General features: G+C 37.3%; 1 protein-coding gene across 1 annotated transcript in view; it reads right to left on the reverse strand.

Moving 5' to 3' along the window:
• COL24A1 (collagen type XXIV alpha 1 chain) overlaps positions 1–27,531 on the reverse strand; it is a 392,112-nt gene that overhangs the window by 58,394 nt on the left and 306,187 nt on the right. The window contains exons 44-47 of the mRNA XM_025390892.1: positions 27,191–27,244; positions 27,042–27,095; positions 21,181–21,234; positions 19,929–20,036 (exon numbers count right to left, since the gene is read on the reverse strand). Coding sequence (XP_025246677.1) covers positions 19,929–20,036; positions 21,181–21,234; positions 27,042–27,095; positions 27,191–27,244 — 270 coding nt within the window. The remainder of the gene's footprint in view (positions 1–19,928; positions 20,037–21,180; positions 21,235–27,041; positions 27,096–27,190; positions 27,245–27,531) is intronic.

Raw genomic sequence — 27,531 nt, forward strand, 5'->3', positions numbered from 1 at the left:
ATCATTATGGAGAAATAAATGTCTATCCTTTTATTTAAAAAATAAAAAATAATCTACTCATACTATCTTATTTGATTCTCCCACAACCCTGTGAATACACCAGACTCCATGAGGGCAGTCTTTTGCCCATTATTCACTGCTATATTCCCTAACTCATGGCTCTTAGTAGGCACTAAACAAATATTTTTTGAATGAATGCATGTTGGCCTAATCATTTATATTTTTTATTATGAAAAGATGATACCCAATAAATATATGTAGTGTACTATGCATTTTACATACAATATTTCATTTGATTCTTATAAAAACCATATGAAGTATAATACTATTGTACTGATTTTATAACTGCTGCTTAAGATGTCAAATAGCTATCGCATTTAGATTTTAAACCCAGGTCTCCAAGATCCTAACAACTATGCAAAGAACATTCAATTCCCAGTCGGGCGCGGGGGCACACGCCTGTAATCCCAGTACTTCGGGAGGCTGAGGTGGGTGGATCATGAGGTCAGGAAATCAAGACCATCCTGGGTAACATAGTGAAACCCCGTCTCTACTAAAAATACAAAAAAAATTAGCCAGGCATGGTGGCAGGTGTCTGTAGTCCCAGTTACTAGGAAGGCTGAGGCAGGAGAATGGTGTGAACCAGGGAAGTGGAGGTGGCAGTGAGCTGAGATTGCGCCACTGCACTCCAGCCTGGGCGACAGAGTGAGACTCTGTCAAAAAAAAAAAAAAAAAAAAAAAAAAGGAAAAAGAACATTCAATTCCCAAATGTTTATTGATCTTCTCCTATGGGCCTGACATGGTGCTAGGTGATTCTACAGGACTCTTGGGACAGAAAGAAAGGAAGATAACATCCATGCTCTGATGGAGGCAGTGTACTGAGCATCCAAAAGCTCAGAGCAGACAAGCTCAACTCTGACTAGAAAAGTGATTGAAGGAGGTAATAGTTCAATTAAGTCCTAAAAGATCACCATAAAGTTAGAGGGAAAAATGGAAGAGCTTTCTAAGCAGTGGAAAGAAACTACACGAAGGCCAGAAAGTGAGGGAACTAACAGAATTTTGGGGACTAAGTACATAGGCATACTTGATGAAGCATAGCTCTGAAACGAAGATGCCTGGTTTGAATTCTGACTGGATTACTTGTTGTCTATGTGAACCTGGGGAAGTTATTTAGTCTCTCTCAGTCTCAGCTTCCTTTTCTGTAAACTGGATATAACAGCTATCTCTACTTCATGGAGGTTTTGTGAGGGTTAAATCACTTAATACACATTAGCACCTAGAACAGTGCCTGGGATACAGTAAGCATTTAATAACTGTTAGCTGTGATTATGACTGAAATGCACAGCACACATCAGAAGCAAGGTAGAATAATGTCTGGAAATGTCAACAGAGGCTAGACCATGAAGAAACACTATTCCATAAAGAGTATAAACCACTGAGCATGGTGGCTCATGCCTGTAATCCCAGCACTTTGGGAGGCTGAGGTGGGATAATTGCTTGAGTTCAGGAGTTCAAGGCTAGCCTAGGCAAGATGGTGAGACCTCATCTCTACAAAAATAAAAAACAATAAATGAGCGGAATGTGGTGGTGCATGCCTGTAGTCCCAGTTACTTGGGAGTCTGAGGTAGGAGGATCACTTGAGCCCAGGTGTTTAAGGCTGCAGTGAGCTAAGATCACACCACTATACTCCAGCCTGGGTGACAGAGAGAGACCCTGTCTCTATTGGAAAAAAAAAAAAAAAGTATGAACTTTATCTGATTGGGAGTCATGGAAAATTCAACTAAGAAAGTTAAATCCTTTAGCAGAAATTTCATTTTGTTGCCGATACGCTGCCAAATACACTGAGCTTTGTTGCTCTGGAACAGTTCCTAATGAGTAGAAAAAGGGCCAAAACAAGCGGCGGGGTGGGGGTTGGCGGGGGAGGGAAAAAGCAGCAATCAGGATAAGCCATAACTGAATAATCAACCTCTTAATAATGAGATGACAGGATTTGCTAAATGTAGGTCTGGACAAAGAAGGTAGGTCACTTTCTCCATAATACTGTGAAGAAAAAATGTACCTTCTTAGAAAGAAAAGTTTCTTTCGTGCGACTAGCCTGTGAGAACACACAGCCCAGATGGGTGGCAGGGTGGCTGGATTTCCTAATAGAAGCTTCGATGGTGGTCCTACTACAAAGGTGCTGATGAAGTGTGTTTTTCCTCCTTATACTGAACATAATCCACAAATGGAAAATTCAGGATTTTCAATGTTCCTTTAAGACAAGAAACTCATTTTAGACAACACTTATGCTTATGTTCACCTGGCAAACTGCAAAGTCAAGATTGAAAGGCCTTGATTTGTCCTAAGTCAAGTCGTTAGTTTTATTTCTTTCCCTCTTTTCCAATGACCAGTTTTATTAGTTACAGCAATAAAAAAATAAAAAGATTGGTAAGCATTCCTTTTGGTGATAAATGGATTTATGATCTTTGCAAGGAAAAGTTGTTTTGCTTTTTCCTAAATGATTGAGGTACTATGCTTGTACAGAAGTCCAGCTCGAAGAAAACAGCATGGTAGACTCATTTACTACAGATGTGCTAAGTTGACTGGCTTCAAAACACTCATTTGTACAGAAGGAAATTCACACAGGCAACGGTGAGCCTCCCCAATACTGTCCTTCAGTTACAGTCACATGATCTTGAAAAAACATCGAAACTGCAGAGTGAATATGCCAAGAATTCTTTAATTCCTTGGCCACATTCCAAAAAAAAAAAAAAAAGATAGAAAGAAAGAAAGAAAGAACAGAACATTGTTTAGGAAAATCAGGCAGTTGCATAATGCTAAAAATCCCAGAATAAATATTTTTCTCAGTGGAAAAACCCAGCAGTCTTTAAAGGTAAGCCAAGGAACACCATGGTGCCGTGATTAAAAAAAAAAAACAAAAAAAGACCAATGGAAAGATGTCCTTATCCTCAGTTGAAAATACTCCAAGGAACTTGCTAGTATTTAGAAATGGCCTTATTTCCTCTTAAGTAGTTTTTCTATTTCCACAGTAGGTTTGAGAAATACTTCTCTTAGAAATCACTTTCCCTAATGCCCAGTTAGCCATTGCCACCTTATTTCACTGAACAACAGAATGATTCCTTAAAAAACATTATAATTCTAATTCCATATAAAATATTCTACAGAGAGCAGAGACATTTATAGAAAATATTTCCATGTGCATAAATACCAACAGCATGTGTAAACCTTGGATTCACAAAGGGATCCTCAAGAGAAAATTATTTTATTTTTGTTTTGATGGATACAAAACATTTCAACACTCGACACCCTAATATTCTAAGTATGCATGTAAAATTCGTCTAACTTGTTCTGTGAAAATGCTAAAAGGTAGCAGATGATGACTTATGATCTGGTAGTTAATTGCTTGCTAATGGCAATATTAGTTACCATTCAACTTCATGGCCCTAGGAGGTATACTGCAACAGTATTTAACATTACTGTAATCCATTTGTTTCTTTCAAAGTGCAATGAGCTTTCTGTACCAGTCATACATAAAGGGACAGAATCTGTTCTATGGCTTAGAATCTGTTTTTTTAAAAAATGGTTCCCAATTAGAGTAACTTAGGAAGTGGAGCTAGAATATGCAGGTTTTGTTGTCTAATTCATACTCAGATTTTCCCTTCTCTTGACTGTGTCTTCCACTTCTCCATATCTACTAGGTCCTTCTGATGAGCATTTAAACGTGGTCAGGATTCTCATATTTAAAAATAACTTTCTACTTTAAATTTATTCTCTGGTCATTGCCCTATTTTCTCCTTCAGAACCAAACTTCTCCATTGACAGTGATTTTCTCACTGTCCACTCTCTCTCCTCAAGAACTCCAATCCTATTCCTGCCCCCAACCTGAAAAGATTCTTTGCTAAAGTTACTGATGACCTCTATGTACTAAAATACATGATCATCACTTCCTTGTATTAGATCTACATATTAGTCAGAGTCCTTACTTGCAAATACCAGAAACTAATCCTGGATAATAAAGGCAGAAAAGACATTGAAAACACATTTGGCAGCTCACATAAACACAGATAAACCTGGAGAATCAGATTTGGAAAATGGGCAGAATTAAAGTGATGTCAGGAAGCCAGAATTTGAAAACGACAGCATGTACTACATCTGCTGCTGGACATTGAACACTACTACTGACACCACCGTCATCCCTGGAAACTGGGAGCTGTTGATGTTACTGCCACTGCCACCAGAACAGACTCTCCACTGTCCCTGCCTCTGTGTATCACTAACTCCCCATTTGAAGGTGAATATAACTAACTGATCAGGCCTAGGTCAGAGCATGCATCCTTGTTTCAAGTGACAAGGAAGTAAGAAGTTGGAACTTCTGGCTACTGTAGTAAACGGTGGCCTTTCACCAAAACTCAAAAAGAGGGATTTTTAAATAAAAAAAATGGGATAAAGATGTTGAGTAGCAAAAAAACACAAAAAGGATCTACACACAAAAATCCCATAAAAACCAAAATTAATAAAACAAGTGTCCAACACAGTTTCTCGAGATTATTATATATGTTGATGACATTCTCCTTTTTGAAATTCTTAAGTCTCCACGACACCACATTCATTTCTTTTCTTACCTATTATAATCACTCCCTTCAGTCTCTTTCCTCCTTTGTCTGACTTTTAAATGTCAGAGTTCCTCACAGCTTGGTTCTGGACCTCCTTCCCATTGTTCGTTCAACAAAATTTGTGTTTGTTTTCTTTCATTTGTTCCCCAGATCTATTGACCACCCCTTCTCTATCTTGCAACTTGTCCTGGGAATCTGACTTTCAACGTACTGCATCGCTGGCATTCTCTTGCCCTCTGGCTTCCAGTTGGGGTTGGTCAAAGTGATGTGCCACTAGGATATAGAAAGTGAGAGGAGAGAAAGGTAATATATTTATTTCTCCCATTTCCTTCTGTCTTTGGCATTCTATAAGTGGTTGGGTTATTCTCAGCTATAGCTCCTGTCAGATGCCTCTTTTCCAGCAGTTCCTGATCTCAATTTGATTCTAGTAACATCATTTCTTCCCTTTACCATTTCAGGTCGAAGGACAGTAATGGCTTCCTACCGTTGATAGTCTCTGGGTTTCCCAGAACCCTTTGTTGACTTTTTAAACCCTGTCTACATTTCTGTAGGTAGTTTCCTCAAAATTCCAATTGAGCATTCCATCTGCTTCCTAACAGGGCTCTGACTAAGACATTATGTATATACTGATGACTCTCAAATTCATATTTGACCTCCTCCCTCAGCTCCAGCTGAGAATATTTAATTGCTGACTTAATATCGCCACTTGAATGTCATAACCTTGCCCATAAAATTTAGGCCTCCTATAGTATTTGCTTTTTCAGTGATGGGCAGACATCACAAGGTATTAAGTTGGAAACTTGTGCAAGTTAGAAATTTGGAAGTTACCCTTGATATCTCTCCCCCTCATGTCTCCCAATCAAATATCAAGTCCTACTAAAGCCACCTCCTAAATAGTACCTAAATCCATCCACTTCTTTCCATTTACACGTCACCAGTCTAGTTCAAATCATGAACACCTATAGCCTGGAGTACTGCAATAAGTAGTCTTATTAGTCTTCTGCATCTTGTCTTATCCCCTTCCAATCCATTTACTATACTGAAGCCAGAGGGAATCCATTAAAAATGTAAACTTGGATAATGTCTCTCCTGAGCTGAAACCTCAGTGAGGTCTACTCTGTTTAGATAATGCTCAATTACCTTAATACGTCCTTCAATAGCCTCCATGATGTGGTCATTGTATACCTCAACAGCATGAAACCGTATCACTCCATACCTTGCTCACCAAACTTTAGCCATACTGGTCTTTTTTGATTCTTTAAGCACATCCTGTTCTTCCTAACTTTGTATATGCTGTTGTCTCTCCCTAGAATGTTTCTTTCCTGCTTTCTCCACCTACAATTATTATTATTCCCAATTTATGAACTCCAATTATCTTTTGGTGTCATCTCTCTCCTCCTTCCCACTCATATAACATATGAATTTATATATGTAGATAAGATATTTATCTCTATTTATCTATTTCACTGAGTATAATTGACATGAAGTAAATTTCAAATATATAATTTGATAAACTGGCATAATAAATAACACCTATTAAACCATCACCACTATTAAGATAATGTATCCACCACCCCTAGAAGCTTTTCCTATTCCTTTGAAAGCATTCCTTTCTACACATGCACTCCTATCTCCTGAAAACCCTTGATTTGCTTTTTATCATTACAGATCATTTTGAAATCTCTATAATTTTATGTAAGTGGAACCAAACAGCATGTATCCTTTTTTGTGTGTTTTTTTCCCTACTCAGTAAAATTACTTTGAGATTCATTCATGTTAAAGCATGTATATAATTCTTTTTTACTGAGACTAATATTTCATTGTACACATGTACTAGAATTTATTTAGCCATTTGGTTTTTGATGGACATTTGGTTCATTCCCAGTTTTGGGCTATTACAAAGAAAGCTGCTATGGCCATTCATGTGCAAATTTTTGTGTGGATATATGCTTTCATTTCTCTTGGCTAGGAATAGAATGGCTGGGTTATATGTTAGATGTATGTTTAACATTTTTAGATACTACCAATATATAAGATAATTGGCATCTTAACAATATAGAGGCCGGGTGCAGTGGCTCATGCCTGTAATGCTAGCACCTTGGGGGGCTGAGGTTGTTGGATCATGAGGTCAGGAGTTTGACACCAGCCTGGCCAACATTGTGAAACCACATCTCTACTAAAAATTTTAGCCAGACATGGTGGCACACACCTATAGTCCCAGCTACTCAGGAGGCTGAGGCAGGAGAATTGCTTGAACTCTGGAGGTGGAGGTTGCAGTGAGCTGAGATCATGACACTGCACTCCGACCTAGGTAACAGAGCAACACTCCATCTCAAAACAAAACAAAAACAGAAACAAAAACAAAAACAATATACAGTCTTATGATCCAGAGACACAGTATATACACCATTTATTTAGGACTTCTGTAATTTACCACAGCAATGTTTTACAGTTTTCAGTATATAGGCTTGCGCTTTCTTTTGGTCAGAATTATCCCTAATATTTCACATTCTGATACTACTGTAAATAACACTGCTTTAAAATTTTCCATTTCTGATTGTTAATTGCTAGTACACAGAAATATAATTAATTTTGTATATTAATCTTATATCTTGCAACTTTGCTAAACTCAGTTTTCTGTAGATTTTGGATATTCTACTAGACAACCATGATTTCTGCAAATAAAGACAGTTTTATTTCTTCTATTCCAATCTAGACAGCTTTTATATCTTGTTATTACACTGGCTAGAACCTCATTGAATTGGCTAGATTTTCCAGTTCATTATTAAATATGTCATACGAATATGAGGGGGTAATATATACATCCGTGGGCATATAAGACATCAGAAGGTTTGCCTCACAATGACCTACACTAAAATAACTTTTGGAGAAAGCATTGAAATAATAATAGAAACAAATTCAGGAGATTCTGCAAAGAATATTGAAAGTAATGGTTATCAAATAGCTTAATTAAGTTTACTATTTAAAAAGGAGTCTAGAAATAACAGAAATAAAAGGAGAAAGTAAATGAATAAAAGCTAAAAGTAAAAAATTGAGGCAAAATACCTAAATGATGAAGGAGAGATGAAAGCTTTATAGACCAAACCTTTGTTTTTGGTCTATAAAACAAAGGGATATGAGAATATGTGAAAGTGTTTTGTTAGAGGGAAGATACAGGTAATGATATGTTAAACAAATCAATAGATTTAAATAAATACACACTTGGTTATTACGTTCAGCACAACTGCACAAGAGGAACAACAAAAGAAGCAATTTTTAAGCCAGCAAAAGAAACTTTAGTCATCCAATGGAAATTAGGAAAGAAGAAGAAATAAACCCAAAAAAGATGGTACAGGTGTATTAGTCCATTTTCATGCTGCTGATAAAGACACACATGAGACTGGGCAATTTACAAAAGAAAGAGGTTTATTACAGTTCCACATGGCTGGGGAGGCCTCACAATCATGGTGGAAGGCAAGGAGGAACAAGTTACATTTTACCTGGATGGCAGCAGGCAAAAAGAGAGCTTGTGCAGGGCAACTCCTGATTTTAAAGTCATCAGATCTCATGAGACCCATTCACTATCGTGAAAACAGCATGGGAAAGACCCATCCCTATAATTCAATCATCTCCCACTGGGTACCTCCCACAACATGTGGGAAATATGGAAGCTACAAGATGAGATTTGGGTGGGAACACAGAGCCAAACCATATCAACAGGGCAAAAGAAATATAGATTTCAGATGGCAAATACGCTTTTTTTTTTTTTGGATCTTGTTTTGTCATCTAGCCTGGAGTGCAGTGGCATGATCATACTTCACTGTAGCCTCTAACTCCTGGGCTCAAGCAATCCTCCTGCTTCAGTCTCTTGAGCAGCTATAGGCACAAGCTACAATACCCAGTTAATTTTAATTTTTTTTTCTAGAGACAAGGTCTTGCTATATTGCCCAGGTTGGTGTTGAACTCCTGGCCTTAAGAGGTCCTCCTGCCTTGGTATCCCAAAGAGCTGGGGATTACAGGCATGAGCCACTGCACCTGGGTGGCAAATAGTCTTAATGAAGAAATTTTAGATGTATTCCCTGTAACATCTGGAGCAGTAGAAGAGTTTCCACGATTGCTGCTATTGTTTAATATAATATTCAAGGTCACTTGCAACTTACATGGAAAGAAAAATAAATGAATTTAAGGAAAGAGATAATGTAAGGAAGGAAATAAATCTGCCATTATTTGAAAAAGCCCAATAGAATCACAACAGTAAATTATTTGAAATAAAAAATTCAGCCATATTAGACTATAACTGATACAAATCAGTAGTGCTTATTTATATCAGTAATAACTACCTAGAAAATAGAATAAAAATAAGAATATACAAAGCCTTTACTGAGTGGCAATATTGCAGATTTATAAAGACAAAAAATATGGAGTTTTAGACTGTCTTTGTAGTTATGTGACTGTAGAAATTACTTAATTTTTCAGTGCCTCAATTTCTGCATCTACAAAATGAGAAATATAATTATGCCTACCTCATGGGGTTATAAGGATTAAATTTGTTAATACATTAAAACACTTATGGTACCTGGGCATGTTCTAAGCATTGTGTGAATTTTGCCATTACTATTATGAAGAAATTCTATTAGAAAATGATGGAAATGTATATTTCCTGCTTTTATCTTAGATAACTAAAATGATAAGATACAAATTTTCTCCAAATAAATCTATAAATTAAAGACTAATCTAATAACAATTCAAGCTTTTGCTTTATTTTTAGAGAAACTCAACAAACTGAATCTCAAATTGTGTGGAGGAATAAAAGTCTGTAACTAGCCAATCAACCTTAAGAAAAGAATTTAAATAAGGGAGACTTGCCAACTACATACCAGAACATACTACAGAGTCATAGTAATAAGAATAGTGTGATGACACAAATAGATCAGAGGTCAGCCAATGTTTTCTGTAAAAGGTCCAGACAGTAACTCTGTTAGACTTTGCAGGCCATATGGTCTCTATGTGAACTGTTCAATTCTGCTCTTGTAGTGCAAAAGCAGCCATATGTAAATAAATTACTGTGGCTGTGTTCCAATAAATTAATCTATGAATACCAAAATTCAAATTTCATATGTTTTTCACAAAACATTTTTCTTATTTCTATTTTCTACCACTGAAAAAATGTAAAAACCATTTTTAGCTCATGGGCCGTACAAAAACAGGCTGATTTGTTCACCAAATGTGGTGTGCTAATACTGGAATGGACTGCTGATATTGACTCATGCATAAATGAGAACTTTTAAACAAGTTGACTGGATTTTATCTGTTTGCCTTTTGAGATCCAATCTCCACCCTGCTCTATGACCCAGCAGGCTCCTCTACTCTAGCTGTCTGCCAGTGCCTTACCAAAGGGGTACTAACAGGAATGAAGTCCCCTGTAGTCACAAGGCAGATATGACTGAGGACCCAACCCACTGTAAGGCTTGCAGAATTTGCATATTAATACATCTTCAACTAGCCAGATTCTATGCTAAGATAAGAGCACTGGTGGAGAAAGAGAAGAACCCCAGGATAAGAAATGGGGACATTTGAACAGACACGGGCAAGACTAAGAACTCTGAACCTCTAATCCCATTCAACCTTCCCGGCTTGTGGAGACAGTCCCTACTCAAGTGCCTGGGAACACCATTAATAGTCCAATAGATTGGCAATTTGAAGACTGGACTCAATTGTGGCCTATACTCAATGAGGCTGAAATGCTACAACTTCCCTCATAATAGAAAGGGGTTCAAAGGCCCAGGAAGATGAAAATGTGGAGATGACTCTATTATTGCAATTGAATCAGCTGCCCTCTAACCACAGCCCCTGGAAGGGCTCAAAGAACATTCTTTACCACAGAGTTAAGAAATATCATTGGAATTAGGTTCTCTGATATAAATGGAAACACTGGAATCCTTGAGTGGTAGAATCCAGGTCACAGTGCTTTGCTATCAGAGAAAACGTAGGAGCAATTACTACAATAAGTTACAAGGATGGAGTGGAATCAGACTGTTTTGACTTGCACAGATCTGTGGTGATGGTTAATTGAACATAGGAGCCATAAGAATTGAATATATCACAGCATACTAGAACATATTAACACACAGGTGGAAAAATTGTAGGTCTTATAGATATGAATCTTACTTAAGCCCTTGTGCCTGGGATTCATGTACTCTCACTCAGTTCTCAGACTCAAGCCAGTTCCTAGATCAGAATCCCTTGATTGAAAAGGAGGTAGGTTCTCTTTAAGAAAAAAACACTGCAATGTGGTCAGTGGTGTATACTATGACTCCTCCCCTAAGTATTCTTGAGAGAGACCTATGGTCATTTACTAGGTGAGTGAACACTGGGAAAAGACAAATTCCAAGTCTTTCTAGAGCTGTTAAGATACGAGCTATAACCTGATGATAATCCCTGGAAATAAACACTGTGGTCAGAGTGGAAGCTTACGAGGACCAAGTGATAAATGGAGTTTTGATCCAATTCCTTTTCCAAGTGGGCCCAGTAAAGACTGTGAGCTCAGTTTTTTTTTCTCCCCTGCAATCTCAGAGCATAGTTAAACTTCCTAACTATAAAGGCTACTACTATGGTAAGATGGGAAGACACAAATGAATGTTCCTACAACTATCCCTTCCTGTCCCCTCCTCACCAATAATAAATCTAATGTAATAACACAACCTTGTGAAAAACTGTACATATTACTCCCATCCCTGTGGAAAATTGTACATATTATTGCCATAAAGGCCTGAAAGATACAGGGGTAGTGATTCCTACTATATTCCATATCCATTTTACTCATGTGTTTGGCTAGAGCAAACAACAGATAAACCTGAAGAAACTGGTAGTGTATTACAAAGTTAATGGTTTGGGGGATGATGCCAATTACAGCTGCAGGTTCTGATATGGTATCTTTACTAAACTATATAGCCACTGGCAACAGCAGCTACTGACCTAGCAAAAATATTTCCTATTCACATTCTTATCAGTAAAGATAATCAGAAGCAGTTTTCTTGCCTTCATGTGGCAGGAAAAGCAGTATCCCTTCCCTGTCTTACCTCAGTGCTACGCCAACTCAATTTGCTTCTCTATCATAAAACAGACTGAGCAGATACCTTTATAGTCTGGATATCTCAAAAAATATCATTCAGATCCATTAAACTGGACTTGGAGAGTAGAAATGAACAAGCACCCTAAAGGTGTACCAGAGGATAGAATTTAAAAGTTCAGGGGCTTGATAAATGTGTGTAATCACCTGATGGGTTCTTCCTGCCTGTTGCACAGACAAAAATAAATTCACTGAGACTGCAGCATTGCAGTAGAGTTTAATTGATGCAAGGCTGGCCCACATGGGAGAATTGGAGTTATCATTCAAATCGGTCTCCCTGAAGGCTTAAAGGCTAGGGTTTTTACGGACAATTTGGTGGGCAGGCAGCTAGGGAATGAGTGCTGCTGATTGGCTGGGGATGAAATCACAGGGGCGTGGAAAACTGTCCTTGTGTGCTGAGTCTCCCTCTGGATGGGGCCACAGGATCAGCTGAGTCATGATTCATGAGTCTGGTGGAGTCAGTCAGAAAGATAGCTCAAAAAATCCAATATTATGTTCTACAATAGTGATATTATCTATAGAAGCAATAGGGGAAGTCACAAATCTTGTGACCTCTGGCCATATAACTCCTGAGCAGTAGGGATTATAGAAACTACACCTATCTTGTAATCTCTGGCCACATGACTCCTGAGCAGCAAGGAATTAGGAAAACTAAACCTACATCTTAGTAGAGTTCAGGTCTCTCCCATAACCCTATTCTTGTGGGCTTTAATTAGTCTTACAAGGCAGTTTTCATTCCCCGAGCAAGGAAGGGGTTAATTTTAAGGTGGGACTATTGTCATTCTTGCTTTCAAGTTAAACTATAAACTAAATTATTCCCAAAGTTAGCTTGGTCTTTGCCCAGGAATGATCAAGGACAGCTTGGAGGTCAGAAGCAAGATGGAGTCAATTATGTCAGATTTCTCTGACTGTCATAATTTTGTAAAGGCAGTTTCATGGGTGCAGTTCCAGGAATAATGCTTTGGGGGCACATCAGGATACCTCTGCCAAAGTAGAGATAAATTGTTGGACTTTGCACTGACTGACCATCACAATAAAAGGGGTACAGTTCTGGTGAGCCTCTGTGGACTTTGGAGTCAACTTATATCCGATTTGGGTGTTCTGCTCCAATCCATTTTCTTAGTAACTTGTAAGGTTGCTGTTTTTTTTTTTTTTTTTTTTTTTTAATTGTGGAGATGGCTATATATCTATATATACACACACACACATACACACACACACACACATATAAATAAAATCATTTTAACCATTTTTAAGTATGCATTTCAGTGGCATTAGTACATTTACATTATTGTACAACTGTCATTACCATTTATCTACAGAACTTTTATCTTCTTTAGCTGAAACTCTGTACCCATTGAACAATAACTCTCCATTACCCCCTTCTACCAAACCCTGGCAGCCCCATTCTTCTTTCTGTCTCTCTGAATTTGATTATTCTAGGTGACGTAGGAGGTCAGCAGCACTTGTTTTCCAAGCACTGGCTATGACTCTGCTGATCAAAACAGGATCTGGTTAAAATAGGGTGTAGTAAAGAAACTAACCAAATGCAGCTAAAACCAAAATAGTGAAAAAAGTGACCTCTAGTTGCTGTCGGTGCTCATTATACACTAAGTACAACATATTAGCATGCTAAAAGACACTCCCACTAGCACCATGACTGTTTAAAAATGTCATGGCAATGCTTGGAAGTTACCCTATATGGTTTAAGAGGGGAGGGGAACCCTTCCTTGGTTCTGGGAATGCCCCATCCCTTTTCTAGAAAATTCACAAATAACCTGCCCCTTATTTAGCATATAATTAAGTAGTAGCTATAAATACAGCTAGCCAGCAATCTATTAGGGCTACTCTGCCTATGGGGTGGCCTTGCTCTATCTATGGAGCAGCCATTTTCCTATACTCTGTTGCTCTGATAAACTTGCTTTGTGATATAGTTTGGATATTTGGCCCTGCCCAAATCCTTGAATTGTAATCCCCAGTGCAGGAGATGGGGGCTTGGGGAGTTGTTTGGATCATGGGGGTGAATCCCTCATGGCTTGGTGCTGTCTTTATGATAGTGAGTTCTCACAAGATGTAGTTATTTAAAAGTACATGGCAACACTCCCTCCACTCTCACTCTTTCTCTCTCTTGCTTGTTACTGCTTTCGCCATGGGATGTGTCTGTCCCCACTTCTCCTTCTAGCCTCCTTAAAAGCTGAATAGATTCCAGCACCATGCTTCTTGTAAAGCCTGAAGAACTGTAAGCCAATTAAACCTCTGTCCTTTATAAATCACCCAGTCCCAGGTATTTCTTTATAGCAGTGCAAGAACAACCTAATACTCTTTGCCTTCACTTTACTCTGTCAGCTCCCTCCTGAATTATTTCCTGTCTTCCTGGAAGAAAAAAAACACTCCCTGGCTGAGCCACAGTTTTGGGGTTTGCCAGCATCCCAGGTCTTTCATATAAATGAGATCACAATATTCATCCTATTGTGTCTGGTTTGTTTCATTTAGTATAATGTCCTTCAAGTCTCATCCATGTTATAGCGTGTCAGACTTTCATTCCTTTTTAAGGCTGAAAAATATTCCATTGTATGCCACATTTTGTTTATTCATTCAATCACTGATAGACATTTGGGTTGTTTCTACTATTATGCATAATGCTGCTATGAACATTGGTGTAAAAATACCTTCAATGATGAATATGTTAATTTGCTTCACTCTAGTAATCTTTTTACTATCTATATGTATCCCATAACTTCTTACTGTACATCTTAAATTTATACAATAAAATTTATTTAAAAACATCTTTTACATTCCTGCTTTCAGTTCTTTTGCATATATACCCAGAAGTGGACTTGCTGGGTTATATGGTAATTCGGTGTTTAATTTTCTGAGGAACTACCATACTGGTTTGTGTCATACATACATTCATACAGTATTGTGTCATTTTACATTCCCAACAGCAATGTGCTTGTGTTCTAATTTCTCCACCATCTTGAAAACACTTGTTATTTTCTGCTTTTGTTTGTTTATGTTTGTTTTATAATAGCATCCTAACATGTGTGATGTGATAGCTCATTTTGTTTTTGATTTACATTTCCCTAATGGTAGTGATGTTATACATCTTTCCATGGGATTACTGGTCATTTGTAAATCTTCTTTGGAGAAATGTCTATTCAAGTATTTTTCCAGGTTGCCAGTTTGGAGTGAACCCTGAAGTCAGAAAAGGCTCTGCAGCAGATTCAGGATGCAAGTTACAATGCTATTAATATTTGGACCTCATGACTGATAAACTCTAATTATATCAGAAGGCTCTGTAGCTGGTAGAGATGCCATATGGGCCCTTTGGTAATCTCCCATAAGAGAAACCCTGCTTATATCCGTAGGATTTTGGAGACAGGCCATGCCCTCTCTGTCAAATGCAATTTACCATTTGGAATACAGCTATGAGCTTGCTCTGATTGAAACTGAATGACTGAACCTGGAATGTCAAATGGCTATGCTCTCTGTTCTGTGTTTTTCCCATTATGAACTGGGTAATAATTGAATCCACTGAACCGTGAAATTGAATGTATACCCTAACATACTACTCTTAAATCAAAATGGCATGTATTGAAACTGGGCCCTAGCAGGTCTAGAAAGCACAGAAAAATGTGTAAGCAGGCAATTCAGATTTCCATGACACCTGTTCCCATTGCTTTGACATTGCTCCTTCAGCTTTCCTAGACAATTCCCTTTACCAGTTAATGAAGGAGGAAAAACCTCAGGCCTGATTTTTGGATAGATCTGCATTGATTGTCAACATCAGCCCGAAGTGTACAGCTTCAGGCTGCATTAGAGCTTGAAAGATGTTAGTAAGGTGAACTCTTTCCAGTAGGTAGAACTTGAGGCAATACATATAGTTAGAAGGAACGATGGCTTGACATATGGATCTACACTAATTCAGAGAGCACTGCCTAAGAGTTTGGCCAGCTGGTCAGGCACTTGGAAATAATGGGTTTGAAAGGCTAATGATAAGAAGGTCCGAGGTAGATAAATTTAGATGAACCTTTCAAAATGGAATCAATGTAGAGTTAATTATATTCCATGTAGATACTTAACAGAGAGCATCCTCTATAGAGTAGGTTCTCAATAGTCAGGTAAAGAAGATGGACCTTTACTGGATATCAGTCAACATTTTTCCATACTAATCATGGTGGTTGCTCAATGGGCCCACTGGCACAAATCCAACAATGTGGACTTTTCTTCACCAAGGTTGATCTGGCTACCACCCCTGGTGACTGCCAAACCTGCCAAAGTAGAGGCCAACACTGAGCTCCCAACAGGGCAATGCTCCCTGGGAGATGAGTTGGAGCTATAATAGCTGCAACTGTTCTCACAGGGGTAGACACATATTCCAAACATAGATTTGCTTTTTTTTTTTTTTTTTTTTTGAGACAGAGCCTTGCTCTGTCGCCTAGGCTGGAGTGCAGTGGCCGGATCTCAGCTCACTGCAAGCTCTGCCTCCCGGGTTTATGCCATTCTCCTGCCTCAGCCTCCCGAGTAGCTGGGACTACAGGGGCCCACCACCTCGGCCAGCTAGTTTTTTGTATTTTTTTAGTAGAGACGGGGTTTCACCGTGTTAGCCAGGATGGTCTCGATCTCTTGACCTCGTGATCCGCCCATCTTGGCCTCCCAAAGTGCTGGGATTACAGGCTTGAGCCACCGCACCCGGCCATAGATTTGCTATTCTACCAAAAGTTCTTCTTGCAGTTGAAATGCAGTTGATACACAGCATGAATTATACATCAGAAGAGAGAGAGAGCCGATATACCTATAGCAATATGAATGTATCTTTAAATCCCAGTGCTAAGTGAAAAAAAAGATGCAGAATGGCCTAATATCATTTCCATAATTAAAGATATGCATAAAAACCAGTAGTATATTTTTGGAAGAACACATAAAGATAAAAATACACTTTAAAAATTATAGAATAGTGGACTATTTTAGGGAGAGGGGAATGAGAATGGGGATAAAAAGAAGTCAGCCTAAGAGTAGGTCCATGAAAAAACTGAAGGATGATAATATGCATAAATTCATTAATATGATTATCCCAACAACTCTGTACCTCAGGTGAAAGACAAAGAGAGAGAGTGGAAAACCTTAAAAAAAATAAAAAAATAAAACAAAAGAAGCCAAAGTTGAAAGACTTTTTTTTTTTTTTTGCCTCCTTTGGCATCCAGGACTCTGGCAGGTGACTTAGGTCAAATTACTAGACAATCTCATTCAGGTCTTTGAATCTTGAAAAAGTGGCATGAAGATGCATGACAGTTTAGAAATTATTCATAACGCAGTAGCATTGGCACTGAGAGTCCAATGGTGGCCAAGTTGACTGGTGCCAATGTCATTGGTGGCATCCTAACTAGACTACTCCTTGCTTGGGGTGTTCTGTTGCAAGAAATCCTTAATTTCAGACTGTTTTCTGACCCTAGATTTCAAGCTTTTTAGCTGATTCTGTACGCAACCCAGTCTCTATCTTATAATTTGTTTTCTGCTTAGGTTAGCCAGAGAAGATTTTTCTTTAAAACCAGTCAGACTTGGTGGTATCCCAAAGTCCTAATTGGGTTCTAGAATGCAAACAGCTTCATCATCTGGCCTTAAGACCCCTTCATTCTTGTGTATTCTAGATAAAGCCAGTGTTTCGATTACAGGCATGAGCCTTTGCCGACACAGCAGATAAAACTAGCATGACAGATTCTAGGAATAAGGTTTAGAGTGGCATTGAATGGAATGAACATTTTATTTGTGTTAACTCAGTATTTTTTGTATTGCCTTTCTCTTAGCCATTAAATTACTGTCCTTTAAATATTACCTCAATATTGAAGAAAAATGTAGAGTTGTTAGAAAACATCTATTTTCTTGCTAGAAACAAGCAACAGATAATCAGTGCCACATTGCAATTTTCCTAAATAAAAACGTCATATATTGAAACTGGGCCCTAGCAGATCCAGAAAGCACAGACAAAATGTATAAGCAGCAATTCAGATTTCCATAATATCTGATCGCAAGAGAAAATTATCCATAATTTTATAATTCATATCAATGTTTTCATTCCATGAAATTTTCTGTCCTTCCTGAGGGATCTCTAGGTATTACATGTTGCTAGAAAGAAGTTGTTTGTCATAATGAACCATTAAATGACCTGAGTAAAAAGTAATTAATGACTTTGATGTGTCACTAATGTCCTGATGAGTATCTCATAAGCTGGACATCTGAAATTTTTCTTAAACCCATATGTAGGATACTGATTTCTATTATCCACATAGAGAACTAATATCTGGATTAGTCGTATTTTAGCCTGAGAACAAATGACTTCCTGGTCCTATTAATTAATAAGGTTAATTACTACCAATTTATTATCAAATAAATTTATTTGCTATTACGAGTACTTTTACAACTCACTGTTTAGCCTTATAAACTACTGGGCCCATCCACCCCACCTCCATGATTATACTTGTGTATAGCAGCAACAAATAGGACATATTTTCACATGTGGTTTTCCTTGTTTGAATTCTCAAAAATCTTATTCAAAGTAATAGGAAGAGATTCACTACAATATTTCCCAGTAAAATTTAATCCACAAAAATACAGACTCTCAAACCAATTCAAAGGGTTTTACTATTGTAGTTTTAACATTTCACAGTCTCATTATAAGACTATCACATGGTGAGTATGGAGATTAGCATGAAGACGGAGACCCAGTGTATGAGCTCCCTATAAGACTGGGATTTCAAATGAATCTCTTTTAACCAGACTGATACTACTAGCAAAAGTTTATACAATACTTATTTTAATTAAAAACTTCAACCTGACTGTTCAAGTTTTCTAGGCCATAACCTGTTTCTTCCAAAACAAATAGAAACCATGTTAAGACTTCTTAACAGTATTCATATTTTCAGAGAATCTGACTAGATATTTATTAATGAAATAATTTTACTGGTTAAGTCATCATTTCATTTTTTTTAAACAAATGAGATAATTCATTGTAGTGAAAAAGAATATTAATTTGCATTTAAGTTTAGGCATAGCACCATACTAGATTTGAATAAACAATAGAATTGACTTATTACCTAAGAAAAGAACAACAAATCAATAGGTAACCATATCCAAATAGCAGAAATTTAAAAGGGTAAGTTTTACTGTATTCTTAAAAGTATGTGGTTAATTTTTCTAATTCTTCTAATGTTTAAAGTAAAAACAACCTGGGGCAAAAATGTCTCAATTAGGATGACATTAGGGAAGGAAAGCGGGAAAATGGCTAAGCAAAGACAAAAATATGATTTTTAAATTTCAAATTAAATTTTAAATTCAAATAAATAAGATAGAAATCTGCATAAAAATAAAAGTGAATCTACATGATTGCATTACTTTTTTTCCCAAAATAATCATGGTGGTTGCTCAATGAGTCCACTGGCACAAATCCAACAATGTGGACTTTTCTTCACCAAGGCTGATTTGGCTACCACCCCTGGTGACTGCTAAACTTGCTAAAAGTAGATGCTGACACTGAGCTCCCAACACAGCAATGCTCCTTAAGGGATCAGTTCGAACTAGCTGTGATTGTCCTCACAGGGGTAGACACATATTCTAGACATGGGTTTGCTATTCTACCAAAAGTTCTTCTGGTAGTTGAAATGCAGTTAATATACAGCATGAAGAATTATGCATCAGAAGACAGACAGCTGATGGACCTATTGCAATGAATGAATTAGATGAACACAGAGAAAATATTCACACAATTCTTGTAAAATACTGAGGCTATAAAAGTAAAGGGAAAATGATTTTTCACAGAACCTACCTTGAGTTACTGCCAAGACCTAAATGTTCCAAAGGTGGCTTAAAACATTTGATGAACTCAAAGTACAGCCAGGTTGTGTAGTCCTTAAGGTTTTGCTTCTTTATAATTCTTCTTTAACAGCTTTTATATTTTTAAAATGGCATGAATTATTAACACTATGAGTTATTAGATATAAAACACTGAAGAGAATGTACCTGTTGACAGTTCCTGGAAATCCTAAATACAACTGCATAATAGCTATTAGAGAAATGAATTGGCTTAATCTGAGCCAATGCCAAAGCTAAAATAGATAGCCAAAATATCTATGGTCTAGCAAGGAGACACATGCATAAGAAATAATGAGCAAAGAGATACCCATACTACTCACAGGAAGTCCCTGTTTTCCTGGTGGCCCAACTTTTCCAGGGTTTCCCGAAATGCCATCTGCTCCATGGTATCCTTGCATGCCTTTTGGTCCAGGTAGGCCTTGAAGTCCCTTGATAATTAAAAATTATTTGGATGAAAAGATGCTGAAAGGATGTTAAGATGACAAATACTTTTTTATTTATTGAGTTGGAGAAGTTTACATTTTAATATTCTGTTCTAGGACAAATTTTCCTGTTTCCTGGATTCCTTAATGATTTAATATTTGGATTCAACAGATAACTTTAAAAGTTTAAAAGCCTTTAAAAGTTCCCCAAACAAAAATGCCAAGCTAATCAACAATTTACTGTGTAACTTTTTGGGCCTTAGTGTAATTCTCGGGTGTTTCTTATTGTGTCAACCAATATTTTATATAATTGTGGAGAAAAGATCAGCTATATGCACCTGTCATCTTAGGACAGAGGCTATCATTTCCCATCTGCCAAACCTTATATTGTGTTATTTTCCCGAGAAATAAATTATGGCTAATTAGTTGCCACTTTGAATCAGATAATTGTATGACTGAAGCAAGGTCTGAACATTTTGTTTCTACCCTTGGGCAACTGAATTTCATATTCAAGGATCTCTGATCTGAATGTGCTTATAATTTACATTCATTTTCTCTATTTTTTTTCAAGCCAATACAGGTCACCCAAAGCAGGCATCTAATCCTTGGCTAGGGGACACCAGTAGAAGTTTTTGCTGAAGAGCCAGTCAACACTTATCTGCCTGGCCAGGAGAGGAAACTGATGGTGAGGTAAAAGTTAATCTTTGCCTGTGATAAAAAGATTATTTTTTTTTCTAAGACTTTTTATTTGTCTAGAGAATGAGAGGCTGAGTCCTCTAATTAAAATCTAGCTCATACCATTTTAATTATGCTTGAAGATCTCTGGTCTTTGTCACCATTCATTTCATTATGATTTTAAGTTCTCTGTTTCTCAGTGGTTCACTGTCAGAAGCATGAGTCCACCGGGAGGGCTTCATAACACAGGAAAATAGCATCCTTCAACTGAAGGGACTTATATTTAAACAGCAAGCTTGGTTTTGAGTTAATGGTCGTATTTGTTCCCTCTGTGTTCCAGCATGGGTTTAAATTGTTTTTAAGACAATCTGATTTATCCAACATGATGACATAATTGGCCCCAAACTTTTCTGCTTGCTACAGTTGCCAGTTCTATTTAGAAAAGCAAGAAAGATGAAAGAGGCCTGTTACTTACAGGAATCCCAGCTTTCCCAGAAGGACCAGGAGCTCCTTTTTTCCCCTTATAACCCTAAAAATGGAAAGCACAGTTGTCAGTTGACTGTAATAAACTTACTTAAACTGAAGCCACAGAAAAGAACACTGAGACCTGGATGCTGCAGCAAGAACTAGCACGAACTAGTCGTATATCATTGAGATTGCCATTTAATTTTCCTGGGAGTCAGCTGCTTCATCTGAAAATGAGAACCTTTGACAAGATCATCTAGCAATTTCCTTGTAGCTCTAAATTATATGATTTAAGAATTTAAATTGTACTTCTAAAAGGGACCTGAATACATTATTTAATCAATGTCCCTACTTTCAGGAAGGGCCTTGATCTCCTTTTGAAAATGCTACATATTTACTTAAACATTTAGTATCAGTAAACGTTATCAGTAAACATTTACTGAGTATCATGTATCAGGGACTCTGTCACGTGCTTGGAAGGCAAAGGCAAAGTTCCTCCTTGCAAGACACTTACAATGTGGTAAGAGGAACATGAACTGATAGCCTAAAATGAGCTTCTCTGGAAGAACAGAGAAGAGCATACTTGTGATTCAAGGAAAAGATATTTATTTCCCACGGAACTGTTTGCTTTTCCATGTGTGAGATATTTTAAATCATAATTGATTCAGCAGTAATGGGTCTGCCAGGATAGTTAGGAACATTGCTCTTACAAATCATGCCATTGTTCTGATGACATTCTGAAAGTATTTAAAGAAGAAAATGTGGAAAAGAGTGACTTGGTTCACAAATAAGAAAAAGAATCATGTTGTCATTACCAGACACATTTCTCAGAAATCATCATCAGTTCTCACAAACAGGATAATCCCACTAAAATGGGATGTTAAATCATTCAATTTTGAAGACAAATTGTGCTAAAGATTCAGTTTAACAATAACAACAGAGAAACAACTTCAAAAGATGTTACTTTTTTTGACAACGAGCTTAAAGATTTTATGAAGAAATAGTATGTTTTCTTTTTTTTTTTTTTTGAGACGGAGTCTTGCTCTGTCGCCCAGGCTGGAGTGCAGTGGCCAGATCTCAGCTCACTGCAAGCTCCGCCTCCCGGGTTCCTGCCATTCTCCTGCCTCAGCCTCCCGAGTAGCTGGGACCACAGGCGCCGCCACTTCGCCCGGCTAATTTTTTGTGTTTTTAGTAGAGACGGGGTTTTGCCGTGTTAGCCAGGATGGTCTCGATCTCCTGACCTTGTGATCCGCCCGTCTCGGCCTCCCAAAGTGCTGGGATTACAGGCTTGAGCCACCGCGCCCGGCCAGAAATAGTATGTTTTCACAGAGAAAAAGAGCATCTTCTCTAAGAGATAAAAATCCAACTTTTGCAGGATTTGATAATGGGGAGATATAAGGATCATGGGTTGTACTTCCAACTTTGAAAACTATTGTACTTGTCTTAGAAGTCACTAATGCAATATGTTTCTGAAGATGAGAAAACCAGAAAATGGGATAGTTGGTGACCTGGGTTTAATTAAAGTATATACATTTCTAGCGCATATGATCCCTATAAGTAAAATATGTTTTTCCTAACCCAATAAAAAAGCAAAATAAACAAAGACTATTTTAAATAGTGGAAAAAAGTTGTGATTTCAGTCATCTTGAATAATACTTATTAAATAGCATATGAACCATAATATGCAATTATGTTAATCAGTGTGTTTTTTCCTTTACAGTATTTCTTTTTATGCAACGAGATATATCTGTTCTATACTTTTGATTTTTCAAAATAGACTTTTCCTTGGCTTTTGAATTTCAAAATAGTCCGACGAAACTCATGGTGGGGGTAACAGTTGGAAAAAAACATATTTTCAGTTTCAAAATCATGTGTTTTCAACACAAAAGCCTGACTCTTCAATATTAAAAGTCTATTTTTGAGTTAAAAACCAACGTTTGTTATAAAGGACTCAAATTATAAAATTTATGCTATAAAGAACATATTTAAAAAAATAATAATAATAATAATAATAATAATGTAACAGAGAGTTTTTCCCATGAAAGGGGATAAGGATCCTCAAGTCAGGGAAAGGGAAAAGAAGAAGCAAAAGAGAAACAGGACTGTTAGACACTGACAGCAGTCTCTGAAAAGAGCCCCTTGCCCCTCATCCTGCCCTTGAGTCTTTTTCTTTCTCTTTTTTTTTTTTTTGAGACACCCAGGCTGGAGTGCAGTGGCTCAATCTCAGCTCATGGCAACCTCCACCTCCCAGGTTCAAGTGATTCTCCTGCCTCAGCCTCCCAAGTAGCTGGGATCACAGGCATGCACCACCACACCCAGTTCATCTTTGTATTTTTAGTAGAGACGGAGTTTCACCTTGTTGGCCAGGCTGGTCTCGAACTCCTAACCTCAGGTGATCTGCCTGCCTCGGCTTCCCAAAGTGCTGGAATTACAGGCACGAGCCACCGTGCCTGGCCTGACCTTGAGTCTTTCTTAGGGTGGATAGAAACACTAATGCTTCCAGACAAGTTTGGGGATCTGGGCACAAAGATGATACCTAGGGAGACCAACGTCCTCATTGAGAAGTCTACATAAAGTATATAGAGTAAAAGTCTCTGCCTGAGATGTCTAGGACAGTGGGATTAAGAATGTTTTTCTGAGTCCTCCAAGTACCCTGTATAGTGTGGGGAGAAGATAATGTTATTTATATGTGGCCAAGAACAGAAGAAGAAGGCCCTGAGAGGCCTGAGGAGGTCTTGGACCTGAGATGAACAAATAGCTGCACATGCCAGCATAGGTCAAAGTACTTCTGGCAGGAGGGCCAAGGTAGATGTCAACATGGTGAGATGATAGCAACTGTGGGCCAAAAGGGATGATGTGCATTTCAGGGGACACTAGTGTGAACAGATGATGACTGAAGACTAAACATATTTTCCACCTGCCTTCCCTACCATCTGTAACTCCAAATTTGAGAAGAGAGTGAGTGGGGAAAACTCTAAATCAAATGTAGGATATTTGAGTGAATAGAGTTAAGGGCAGTTGATGGATTAGATTTACAGTACATATAAAACTGTACTTTCTTTTTGCCTGGCCAGCATTGAAAAATATGTATAGTGGCCCATTTGAAATCAGATCCATTTTAAAAGACTTCTGTTCATTGGGACTGTGCTGGCTCACAGAATACTAGAGAATGTAGTCTAATTATTTTGATGAGGGAAATATTTTTTAATATGCAACGTTAACACAAACTCTTGTTTTTTGTTTGTTTGTTTAAATGAGGCTGAAGGACAGTTATCTAGATACTTCACTAGTTCTAACACTCTTTAAGAAGGTAGCTTTATAAAGCAAAAATAGATTTAGAGAGTTAAGCAAAAATTATTCTCTCTTTTTTAACCAAGAAATTTCAATTCATTGAAATCTGGAATTTTGTTTTGGGAGAACAAAGATTTTGGCTGGAGTCTTGGTCTTTGAGAGTCATTATAGGACAGTTAACTCACATTTGCATTACAAAAGTTTTAAAAAATGGTTCTGCAATTGGTTTTGACTTGCTCTAAATTTTTCTTTATAGCTGCCCACAGTCTTATGCCCAATGAATGAATTGGTTGGTTAGGTTAAATTAATCATATTTTACTTAATTTTTAAAAGATTACAAGTAATAGGCTTCTGCATAATAACAGGAGCTAGGAAATAATGTTTCTAGTGTTGCTTCTGTTGCTAATTAGTTCTGTGATTTTAGGTAACTCATAATCTCTCTGAGATTTTAATTTCTTCATCTGAAAATTGAGAGGGTTATCCAGATAATTTTAAAGGGCCATTTCCAAATCTAAAAAATAAATTTAAATCTTTGCAAAAACAAGATGACAGCAATTGGACAGGACCCATCTGGCCACTGAAGGTATCCCTAGTGAATAATATACAGTCATTATTCTTGTAGCAATTAATACTATTTTAAATTCTAAGAGGCTTTTAAATGTGCCCTTGGGTTGTATGCCAGCATTACCCAAAGTAGGAAAGAACTAGCTCTCCTGGATTATACAGAATTTAAACTATGGCTTCTTAGCACCTTTTAGCTCCAATACACAGGGAGAGCTGACCACATAGGCTAGAGAGGCAGTTGACCAGTAAGAGTATTTGATATTCATTAGCATAATTTTAACATATACTAATAAGCATCAGAAAATGTCTTACTCCCGAGATTTCTCAAGATGGAAAAAGAAAGCCTGTAAATATGAAAGTATTAATTGTAAAAAAGTAGACATTTTAGGATTAAATGTTGGACAGAACTTGCATTCTTAGGCACTTACTACAAATGTAAGGAAGTAGCATGACAGCAGCAACAGTATTCTAGGTTCCCAGTGTTTTCCATGACTTTTTCCAATTTGGGTACTAAAAATTCTAAGTGAATGACTTACCTATCTTCTTTCTTATCTTCTTTCTCTGCTTTTTTTTCTTGTTTAGGCTTATCTTCAATAGGATATTTTTATTTATTAACATTATTTATTAGGGAACCTAACAGAAAGTTACTGAATAGATGCTAAGACTATTCAAAATGAGTTCTAGGTAAGTGAATGCCTATTTAACATATCTGATTCAACCCCATTTTATTACTTACTCCCATAAGTGGAAAACACAAGTATGGGTGAAGGCTGCTTAACAAATCAGGAGAAACACAATCTCAAAATCATTACTTTTTATCCATTCTCATCTAATTTATTATTAATAGTAGAGTGCATTTTCTTAAGAATTGAATTTGAAATCAATAGCATGTGAAGTCAGAATGCCTGAAAAACAGGGCAGCAATGTATAGAAGGTGCAAATGACAAAGTTGCTTGCTACGTAAGGTTGAGGCAATGTCTATCTGGCCACATGGAAAGAGAAGACTAAATTCAGTAAACCAACAGATTTTTAGTTTGCTTGATAAATATTTGATTTGCCTTATGAAGAAACAACTTTTAAATCAATTATAAGCCTGTGTCACATAGTCAAACTACTTTTTCCTCTCTTATCCTATGACAATGATTCTTTGCTTGGTCGAACTTTAGTCAGGCTCCTGAACCTTCTAGGCCCTCCGTGTACTTCCTTGTAAAATCCAGTTTTAGCAACGAACCCTGCCAAGTCGGTTTAGCAAGAACCTTCACCCTCATTATCTGATCACTCTTGCTATTTGATATCTAACTGGGTTCGTCATCCTCTACCATCCCTCAGTTGATGTCTGATTATCCCACAGTTGATGTGTGATCACCTTGGCCCGTCTTCAGCAAAATTCTTGTTAGGTCAGTTTAACCAAAATTCCCCTTGCCCCTGGTGTTTCCTCTTAAGTAATTTTCCATTCACTCATACTCAATCTGCTCCTTTGTTATAAATTCCTACTTGCCTATGCTATATTTGGTGTTGAGTCCAATCTCTCTTCCCCACTGCAAAATCCCATTGCAGTGGTCACTGTACCTATTGTAATAGTCCTGAACAAAGTCTTCCTTACCATGCTTTAACAATTATCCATTTAATGATTTTCTCTTTAATGCTTTCTACAACAATCATATAGGTTTGACTGATTTTTTTTTACCTTATAATACTAGTTTTAAGGTTTGTTGGTATTTCTGTTTGAAACCTCAAGAACATAGTATTAATTTGAGACAACTTAGGCAATTTTCACAAAGTCAGAATAGGCTTCTGGAAAAGAAAAATTTGGATAATAGTCAAAACAAATGACTCAATCAATAATTTTGTATTAGCACAATTATTGAAAAACACCCTATTTAGAGGCCCACAGTGATCCATATTCTACAGTGATAAATGATAATTTGACTTACAATAAATAGCAACTCCTTGTGCTCCTGCTTTCTAAAACTGCTAACAATAAATCTCAAATTACCTTAAATAATTTCAACTTACTTCACATCCTCTCTCTCCATTTAGTCCTTGTTCACCCTGGTCACCTGGCTCGCCCTTTAGTAGAAACCAAAATAAAAATCACATATGAAGCAGAGACCAAATAAGTTATATTAATGTTAATTTTTAGAAACAATGCTTTCAAAACATACTGGGGGTCCTTGTTGTCCAGTGGCACCTCTTAGTCCTGGTACGCCCACATGGCCCTACAAATAGAAAAGATTACATTATTAGAGTAAGTAGAGACATGTGACTTAAGAGAATAGGATACTCTCACTTAAAATGGTAGCAAAGTGTTGCAAAGCTCAACTTAAATGTCATAGAGATTATGAATCTTCTTAGAAATAGAAAAGAACATAATAGCTGTTGGATATTATGGTGACTGAGAACAACTTAGGGTTCTCTTTCCCTCCCTCCCTCCCTCTCTCTCTCTCTCTCTTTCTTTCTCTCTTTCTTTCTTTCTTGTGAATTAACGTGGCAGCTTGAATGGTGG

The sequence above is a fragment of the Theropithecus gelada genome, chromosome 1 (assembly GCF_003255815.1).
Source record: "Theropithecus gelada isolate Dixy chromosome 1, Tgel_1.0, whole genome shotgun sequence".
In the NCBI taxonomy this organism is placed as follows: Eukaryota; Metazoa; Chordata; class Mammalia; order Primates; family Cercopithecidae; genus Theropithecus; species Theropithecus gelada.